Source organism: Lolium rigidum, chromosome 1 (assembly GCF_022539505.1).
Source record: "Lolium rigidum isolate FL_2022 chromosome 1, APGP_CSIRO_Lrig_0.1, whole genome shotgun sequence".
Classification (NCBI taxonomy): domain Eukaryota; kingdom Viridiplantae; phylum Streptophyta; class Magnoliopsida; order Poales; family Poaceae; genus Lolium; species Lolium rigidum.
In genome coordinates this window covers 210982315-210992080 of record NC_061508.1, presented here as the reverse complement: position 1 = coordinate 210992080, position 9766 = coordinate 210982315, and the positions used below count along the sequence as shown (strand labels likewise).

General features: G+C 43.1%; 1 protein-coding gene across 2 annotated transcripts; it reads left to right on the top strand.

Moving 5' to 3' along the window:
* The first annotated feature begins 3341 nt into the window (after window positions 1-3341).
* On the top strand, window positions 3342-8303 carry LOC124689135 (KH domain-containing protein At4g18375). Of its 2 annotated transcripts, none has more exons than XM_047222725.1 (8): window positions 3342-3501; window positions 4924-5519; window positions 5902-6411; window positions 6509-6748; window positions 6824-7105; window positions 7217-7272; window positions 7398-7488; window positions 7972-8303. In XM_047222725.1, exons 2-8 carry the CDS (start codon window positions 4935-4937, stop codon window positions 8101-8103), a joined length of 1896 nt encoding a protein of 631 aa, XP_047078681.1. In that variant the 5' UTR covers window positions 3342-3501; window positions 4924-4934; the 3' UTR covers window positions 8104-8303. The 2 variants fall into 2 exon arrangements, with proteins under 2 accessions (XP_047078681.1, XP_047078676.1); XM_047222720.1 differs by lacking the exon at window positions 3342-3501 and adding an exon at window positions 4019-4464.
* Window positions 8304-9766: the final 1463 nt, after the last annotated feature.

Below are 9766 nucleotides of genomic sequence, written 5' to 3'. Positions count from 1 at the left end.
CCGACACCACGCCGTCGTGCCGTCGGATTCAAGAGGAGCTACTACTTCCGCTGCCCGCCGGAACGGGGAGGTGGACGTCGTCTTCATCAACAACCGAACGTGTGACCGAGTACGGAGGTGCCGCCCGTTCGTGGCGCCGAACCGATCGTGATCAAGATCTTCTACGCGCTTTTGCAAGCGGCAAGTGAACGTCTACCGCAGCAACAAGAGCCTCATCTTGTAGGCTTTGGAATCTCTTCAAGGGTGAGACTCGATACCCCCTCGTTGCTACCGTCTTCTAGATTGCATCTTGGCTTGGATTGCGTGTTCGCGGTAGGAAAATTTTTGTTTTCTATGCAACGTTATCCTACAAGTTCATCCTTGGACTATGGGTCCATAGCAGTAGCTAGATGGTTGTCTTCTCCTCTTGTGCTATCATGTTTATATCTTGTGAGCTGCCTATCATGATCAAGCTCATCTATTTGTAATGCTACATGTTGTGTTTGTTGGGATCCGATGAATATGGAATACTATGTCAAGTTGATTATCGATCTATCATATATGTGTTGTTTATGATCTTGCATGCTCGCGTTGCTAGTAGAGGCTACGGCCAAGTTGATACTTGTAACTCCAAGAGGGAGTATTTATGCTCGATAGTGGGTTCATGTCTCCATTGAATGCGGGGAGTGATAGCAACCCCTAAGGTTGTGGATGTGCTCGTTGCCACTAGGGATAAAACATCAATGCTTTGTCTAAGGATATTTGTATTGTTTACATTACGCACGTACTTAATGCAATTGTCCGTTGTTTGCAACTTAATACCGGAAGGGGTGCGGATGCTAACCCGAAGGTGGACTTTTTAGGCATAGATGCATACTCGGATGGCGGTCTATGTTCTTTGTCGTAATGCCCTAAGTAAATCTCATAGTAGTCATCATGATATGTATGTGCATTGTTATGCCCTCTCTATTTGTCAATTGCCCAACCGTAATTTGTTCACCCAACATGTTATTTATCTTATTGGAGAGACACCACTAGTGAACCGTGGACCCCGGTCCATTCTTTTACATCTGAAATACAACCTACCGCAATCATTGTTCTCTCGTTGTTCTTTGCAAGCAAACATCATTCTCCACACCATACGTTTAATCCTTTGTTTACATCAAGCCGGTGAGATTGACAACCTCACTGTTAAGTTGGGGAAAAGTATTTTGATTGTGTTGTGCAGGTTCCACGTTGGCGCGGAATCCCTGGTGTTGCGCCGCACTACACTCCTTCACCAACAACCTTCACGTGGCCTTCATCTCCTACTCGGTTCGATAACCTTGGTTTCTTACTGAGGGAAAACTTGCTGCTGTACGCATCACACCTTCCTCTTGGGGTTCCCAACGGATGTGTGCTTCACGCGTCATGAAGCTATTTTTCTGGCGCCGTTGCCGGGGAGGAATCAACACTCCATCAAGCCCCGTCACGCGTCATCAGACGCAGAGACTTCACCTTTTCTCGCGGCGTGGTTCCGATGTACTTGTTGCCGATTCCACGCGTGAGCTCTGCGGTATCGATGAAAGGAGTGCCCGAATCATCGAAAGCCTCAAACTCTTCATCCTCTTGTCTGCTTGATCCACCGATTGCACAAACTTGATGATATATTGCAGTTGTGTTCTCATTATCTTCAGGGTCGGTGACACCGTCGTATAGATCGGCGAAGACCTCCTTACTATCAGCAGAGGTGTCGATGAAGTCGAAGTTGGTGAAGCCGTGGTTGTTGAAGTCGCTGTTGTTGAAGCTTTCCGAGTGGCTTTCCAGATCGGAATCCGTGAATGACCCGAAAGTCATGGTACCGAACAGATCGGTGAGTGCCCCGCTGTTGGCGGGCTTGGTGAAGCGTGGCGGCGAAACTTCCACATCGCCTGACTCGATGGATGATGCTGATGATCCCGAGAAATCGGAATCAACCACTGGCGGTCCTGAAAAAATCGGTGCCGCAAGACGATGCGATCCTTCTTTCCCGACGAGGAAGCGGAAGCTCCCAAACGTCATCTCTGTCGACTCCTCCAGATCGGCATATGCATGCAAACGTGCGGGAGGGTGAGGAACAAAATCGGCGAGATCAGGTTGGACTTGTTTACCTCCGTCCATCGCGTTGCTTGTAGTAGATGATGATATTGACGATGCCATCGAAATCACGACCTTGCGACCTCCAATTCCCACAGACGGCACCAATTGACAAGGTATTAACTTGTCAATGCCTACAGATTGTAGACTTGGGTTTCATAGGAAGTAGAGGGAAAGTAGATCTCGAAGGTTTCATCCGACAAATATGTTTAGACTAAAGTTGCGGTGGTTTTTGTTGACAATGAATCGATCATTTTCTCTTCCCCCGACTCCCCTTTATATAGGAGGCGGAGCCGAGGGATTTCGTGTCGTACAAGTTACAAACTACGAGAAGGCACGTTTGGGCCTTTCCCGTATTATTACATGATTCCTAAGACAACTATATATTCCTTATCCGAAACTCTCTGGGCTTCTGGGCCTTCAAAACTTCGGGTCGTGGGCCTTCAGATAACCCGGGTACTTTATTCGGCACGCCTATTCGGCATGCCTATGTCACCGAGGACTGCCCTCCCATGTGCTTTGCCCTCATTGTGACGGTGCGGACGAAACCATCGACCACATCACGCTTCTCACGTGGGATTTGTGCAGGTCTGGTAGCTCGGCTGCACCTGCCGGACATCACGCCTACTGGAGTCCTTGGCATCGCCGACTGGTGGCTGCTGGCATCCCGCAAGTTTCCTGCTCGCGAGCGCAAGGAGGCCAACTCGCTCATCATGCGATCCCTGTGGGTAGAGCGGAATGCCAGGGTTTTTGACGACAAGCGGACCAGCACTGCTACGGTTATGAGCATGATCGCTGACGATTGGCCCTCTTGGTTGTCTTGTAGAGGTGGCTCTTGGCGAGAAATATATTAGGGAGTTCTTTCTTTTCGGCTCCGGCCGTGGTCGGCTTTGATAGCCACCGTTCTGTAATCCGACTTTTGGACATCTTGATCTGTCCTATGCTTAATACAATGACGCGCAGATCTCATATCGGTTCTCGAAAAAAAGGTAAAAAAAAAGATTTTAAATAGATTTCTTAGACGCATGCCAGTTTATTTTACGCCTAGAAGTGGATTTGCGGAAAGGAGAGCTGCCTGCGCACCTGTTTTTCTCGCGATGGACTCGAAGCCGGATGGCTATCCTTGACGAGTGGGCCCAGGACCAAAACCTCTCCCTAAACAAGAGTTCTGGTCAGTTAGAAAAAAAAAAGGAGTTGTGGTGCCATACTACCCCTCAACAGCCCACAGTACAGTAGTCGTCTCCTCAAACCCTAAACAAGACCGTCATTATCCTCTCCTCTCCTCCTCCTCCCCGCGTCATCATCTTCCAATCTCAATCGCCGCCGCCCCCGTCCTCCCATCTTCGCCGTCGTCGCTGCCCGACGGCCTCCCGACGCTCCCCTCGATTCGCTCCCTGTGTCTTCTTGGTACGTTCCTGCTTCAATCGCCGTCACGTCGGCCCCTCTGTGCTGATGGCTTCTGCAATCTTGTCCAATTCCGCTATCTCCTGCCTGAAATCGCCATACCCCCTGGATGTTCCCGTGTCCCTGGATGTGCTTCCTGGGTAATCTTTTTTCGCAATTCGCATGGTTTCGTTGCAGGTTTGACCCCCTCAATTCCTGAGCGGCGCAAGCGGATGGAAGGAGTATTTACAGATCCGGGCTTGCGAATTGCATATGTTAGGGTTTTTAGGGTTCTGACTTGTCTCCTCTTCTACTCTCCTGCTCCCCTGAGGTGCTCTCGCTCCCAGGATGGTTCAGCCGGTCCTTTGTGGGTCGACTTACTACTACTCCCTCTCTTTCGCATAAAAAGAAAACTAACTACTACTCCCTCCGCCCTAATGTACATGGCGTCATTGTTTTTCACCATCAAGTCGATCTATAACTCATAACTATACTGCTGTATCTATTACTCATAACTATACTGCTGTAATCTTATTTGAATACAAATTTAATCGTATAATCTTTGTGACATATAAACCACGTTTTATTGGTCAAATTGATGATCAAACTTTCACCCTCCATATCTGTGGGTGACGTGTAAATTGTGATCTTTCCATCATCATTAGACAAGATCTTTGGCCCCTTATTTGGGTATATAAATTCTGTGTTTCTCGTAGGGAATCATAAACCTTGTCCCATCGGTGCATCTTGACTAGTTTCATTGCCGTGTTTCGCTCACTAGGCCTGTCACATTTATCCTGGAATCCACTTTCTTGTCGTGTTCCGCCTACTGATTCCATCACATTCATCATGGAAGCTAATTCTTTGACACTGGTTGGGTACCAGTTGATAGTTAAATAACAGTCATCACTGTGTCGAGCGGTCGGGCCTTCATGGGAATGGTCACATGCCTTGTGACTGCATATTTGTGCCAATTAACGTGACTGCGTATGTCTAATTTCCCCTTTTTCAACTCATCTGCTATGGTGCATAATTAATATATGTTATCCGATTCTTTTGATATGTTATAATGCCTGTGGTTGGTGTAGCTGTCGTATTTATGGCCTGATACTGCTTTTGCATTTCCATTCTCTTGCATGTGTTGATTAATGGTTAACGTGATTTGCGTGAATAACTGACAACGGTTACTTGTCGGATAAGCTTGCTGCTGGTTTTTTCTTGTTGAATGCTGACTGATTCACTGGAATCCTCGCACATTTTTGCTACCACATGCATTGTAGTGATACTTGGCCCATTGGTTTGATTCTTATCATTCTGCTCTCTCATGCCTGTTGAATGCATTGATGCTATATCATGGATGTTTATAGTAATGTAGCTGATCTGTATTACTATTTTCATTTTTTTATAGTGCTTGTCATTAATTTTATGGTGCATTTTCTTGTGTAGTTGGTTAAACCATGAGGCATTCCGGCAAGCGTACCAGCCAACATAGGGATCATGAAAGAGAAGATAGGGACCAAAAGAGGAGGCCAACCACCTACACCCAGGAAAGCTCTAGTGTTGATGAATTGGTTGTTTACCGCATACTTTGTCCAGACAAAGTGATTGGTAGTGTAATTGGCAAGAATGGCAAGGTGATAAATTCTATTCGGCAGCAGACGAATGCCAGAGTCAAGGTTGTTGACCCTTACCCTGGTGCCGACAAAAGGGTTATTTTGGTATACTGTTATGTCAAGCATAGAGACCTCAGTCATAGCGACATAGATGTTGGTGATGATGATAGGGAGCCTGTTTGCGCAGCACAAAATGCCTTGCTCAAGGTGCATGATGCAATTGTTGATTCTCTGGCCATCAATAATGACTCTGAGGATGAAGAAGCCAACATTCTTGTACCAGCTAGTCAAGCTGCAAGTGTTATTGGAAAATCTGGTGCTGTCATCAAGAGACTTCGGTCAATGTCAAAATCATTCATTAAAGTTAGACCAAAAGATCCAAATGAAGTTACACATTCGTGTGCTATGAGTTTTGACAATTTCGTTCAGGTACATTTTCTTCCATATAATAATTTGGGAAGCTACGTCAACATAACATGAGATGATTAGCTATTAGTGAATAGGTGCAGACTTCAAGCAGCAAATTCGTTGGTTTTCAGCTTATGTTTTTTGTGTTATAATCTAAGCATATATGATGCAGGAATCAACTAATTGTTTAATACTGTATTCATGACTCCTAATGCAGTAATTTATAATTTTATTCTTATATGCTTATTTATATTAGGTTCCCATATTAAAACAATTGGTTCTGTTTGTGTGGTGACACACTTACACTGTTCGTGCCAAACAATTCCAACCTTTGAATCCCGCTATGTTCTTCAACATCCATTCTTCGTTTCATGTATTCTGCTAATATTACTATTTTTATCAGATAACTGGGGATGCTAGAGCTGTCAAGAAGGCTCTGTTTGCTGTATCAACAATTATCTACAAATGTCCATCAAAAGAGAACATTCCGCTTGAAACATCTATTCAAGAACTTCCTCCAGCCATTATACTTCCTTCAGAACTTCCTGTTTATCCGGCTAGTAATTTATACCCAGTCTCAGATGCCGCTATGCCTTCTGGACATCCAAGTCTAGCAATTTTAGGGGCAACTCGTCATGGTTCTCATGCTCCTGAATTTACTCTGCCCGCTGATGCTCATGGAAGATTGCCCATTTATCAATCTATGGTTCCTGCTATTCCTACTTATAACACCCCAAAATGTTCAGGAGAGCTAGTGCTGCGTGTTGTATGCCCTGGTGACAAGATTGGGTTGGTTATTGGTAAAGGTGGGGTGACCATAAAGAGTATAAGGAAAGAGAGTGGTGCAAGAGTAGATGTTGATGACGCAAAGAATGACAGGGAGGAAAGTATAATCACCATTGAATCCACTGAGGTTAGACCACACTTGCAGCTGGCAAGCTGAACTTTGTCACTTATACGGTTATACCCAAAAATTTGTTTTTTATGTGAGGTGACACCTTCCGTTTCAGGCCACCGATGATGTCAAGTCTGCAGCAGTGGAAGCTGTTCTGCTGCTTCAAGCAAAGATCAACGATGAAAATGAAGATAGAATGTATCTTCGCCTTCTTGTTCCGGGTAATGTCATTGGCTGTCTTATCGGCAAGGGTGGTTCAATCATTAATGATATGCGGAGTAAGTCTAAGGCAACTATCCACATATCAAAGGGCAGTAAGCCCCGGAGGGCATCTTCCAGTGATGAGCTCGTTGAGGTTTGCCCTTTGTTATTGGTTGAGATATTTTTCTGTGTGATCTATCTAGGCTTGTTTACATTTTATATCGTGTAGGTGCTCGGGGAAGTGGACAAACTACGTGATGCTCTTGTTCAGATAGTTCTAAGACTTCGGGAAGATGTTCTGAAGGACAGTGTGGAGAGGCAGAACTCTGGCAAGGATGGGAAGCTAACTGTGGCCACTACTGAACCCATGTATTCAAGCAGCTTTTCAATGCCAGCTTTACTACCTTACAGTCAACAAATCACTCCATTACGCTATGATCAAAGGAGTGAATCCGAACGTGGTTCAGATATATATCCCCGTAGCAGCTCGTATGGATACAGCTCCATTCAGGTAAAATACTTTTGCTTCAACGCAATTTTTCCCTGTTTCTCTTTTGATCTTCATAATGAGATATACATATAAGTTTGCGGTGTTAACTTTACCGGCGATATCTTCCATCAGGTTGCAGATGATGGGTTTGGAGCACGCTCTTCATATTCTTCGAAGGCATACACAAGGTAGGTCGCAACTGAACTGACCATGCACCGTTTCTTAACCTGTGATCCTTCTGTGGAGGCTTACTACTTGGCCCCTATGCTAATCCTTACATTTGTAATTCTTTTTGCTGATTATGGTTGGTCAGGCGCGGCCCAGATATGGAAATGATCATTCCTTCTAGTGGCCTGTCAAAAGTAATAGGAAAGCACGGCACAAACTTGGACAATATTAGAAAGGTCAGTTATTTCATATTACTGGTGCTTGCACTTTGAATTAAGATACCTGCTTAGATAGCAGAAAACATTAATAGGAGACCAAACATGGCTGCGTGAAAGATTGCCCTTGAACTCTAGTTGTTATATGGCGCTACTTGCTAACTCCTATAAATATTAAATCCAGTAGTACACTAGTCCTTAAAAAAGGTTACTTTTCATCATTTCATTGTCATACAAATTTTATTCCTATTTAAGATCTTATATTATCCGTGACTAAGATAAAACGAGTAACGTAATGTGTGTATGCAACACTAAGATTGGGTTGTTCTGAAGCAACATCTGTAGAAAGACTAAAGTTTGCAACATTACCATTCATGAACATATGGAAAAAAAGAACCAGTTATAATCTGACATCGTGAATGGTCTATTTTTTTTTTAATTTACTTTGTTGGTAGGATATATTTTTTCTTAACATTGACATGTGCTTCTTGGGTATCACTGCAGATCTCTGGAGCTGACATTGAAATTATTGAATCAAAATCATCTCGTCATGACCATGTTGCCCACATATCTGGCACCTCTGAGCAGAGGCACTCGGCAGAGAACTTGATCAAAGCTTTCATAATGTCTACATAAGGTTCCTGCTATAATTTTCAAGATATCTGTTGGCACTTCAGCCTGTTCTGTCGGACTTCTCTTGCCATCCCGTAATTTCCTTGGGCTTGGAAAAGTATGTCAAAAATAGTGTTCTCCATGCCTTCTCTCGAATGAACCTCATGTTTATCTGGGAAAGACAAATCACTATATTCCTTAGGTTCTCAACCATGGCTTATTTATGTTGACTTGTCCATGTTAATTATTGGCATCTTCAGATATTCCCTGCAAATCTGCTTCAATCTTTGCTTAATCATAGCTGAATCTTTATCCCGTCAGCGATGGTAGCTGATTCCTTCTGTCGCCAGCATGATGGCCCCTATACTCTCTCCTACTTGCAATCATGCAATGATAGTCTTAAATCAGAACATGCAGGAGATGCAGTGCACGGTTTTTTTTAGTGTTTTTGCATGGAGGCAATATCATTCTTTAGATATCTTAGAAGCATTCTTTAGATATCTTAGAAGTATTCTAATATTTCGATTTTAAGAAATCTTATCATTACCAAGTGTAGTTCTTATCCTTTTCCCATTTCAAAATTCTTCTTTTTAATCAGGTCTATCTTTCCCTTTCATTTGGACTAATTGCCCTAAAATCATATATACTCCAAAAGTAGGTTCTGTACTCCACTCCTCTTCCCATTCATCATCTCAACTTCTGCAGTCATTCCTTAACCATCTATGCTCTTAGATATGATCACGTTTCTAGCATCAACTGTTAATAGTAGGTAGGTAGTCATGGCAACCTTTTGTATATAATTCTACTTATGAGTTGCTGCTAATTGGCAGCTACAGTTAGCTCAATACCATTAGTTGGGTTCTGCCTCTTGTAAATAGAGAATCATGGGGTGCTGAATTTTTGTGGTTACCCCCTTGTTTCTCTGTTCTTGTTCAATTAGTGTTCTTTGACTGTGCTTGGTGTGTGGTGTATTTTTTTAACTGCATCCATGGTTTGACCCTCCCCCCCTTCTAAATTGTGAATTATGTGTGTAACAGTGATAAATTTCGTGAGGACCTTCTGATATGCATCTGGTTTCGTTTTATTTGTAGCTTCACAAGAAACATTTACCACGTTTCACTGGTTTTCTACATGGCGTGACAGCAGGTTATCTCGATGATGTGAATTTTGTCATAACAGAATACTCCATCCATAAAAAGATGTCTCAACTTTGTCAAAGTATATATATATTAGACAAAGGATATCTTAACTTTGTCAATATATATGTATCTTAGATAGAGAGACTATAATACTACCTCCGTCCGAAAATAAGTGTCTTGTTTTGTCTAAATATAGATATGCATCTTTGTTATAGATACATCCATATCTAGAAAAAGTTGAGACACTTTTAGACGGAGTGAGTAATTAATTTTGTGTACATCAGTACAGGAAATCATGAAAATGTCTGCCGAATTAAAGCTACAAATATACATGCATAGCAGCACTAGCTAGTGTTCTTGATGACTGAGAGAATAGATTCCATGCAATCTATACTTCTAGAATGCGAACTTGTTTTTGTAGTCGCTTATATTGCTGCGTAATCTTGGTTAAACTAGACATTTGCATAGACATATCTTATGATTCCTAAGGGTCAATAAGCGAGTGTCAATTTGACTCGGGCTCACAGCAGTCTTTTCTGATTACTTTT

What these genes read in the sequence shown, in the direction of transcription:
- LOC124689135 (XM_047222725.1), top strand. Translation starts at nt 4,935, where the DNA reads ATGAGGCATTCCGGCAAGCGTACCAGCCAACATAGGGATCATGAAAGA. An exon ending in GTTTTGACAATTTCGTTCAG is followed by an intron (nt 5,520 to 5,901) that starts GTACATTTTCTT and finishes TATTTTTATCAG; the next exon opens with ATAACTGGGGATGCTAGAGC. An exon ending in TCACCATTGAATCCACTGAG is followed by an intron (nt 6,412 to 6,508) that starts GTTAGACCACAC and finishes CTTCCGTTTCAG; the next exon opens with GCCACCGATGATGTCAAGTC.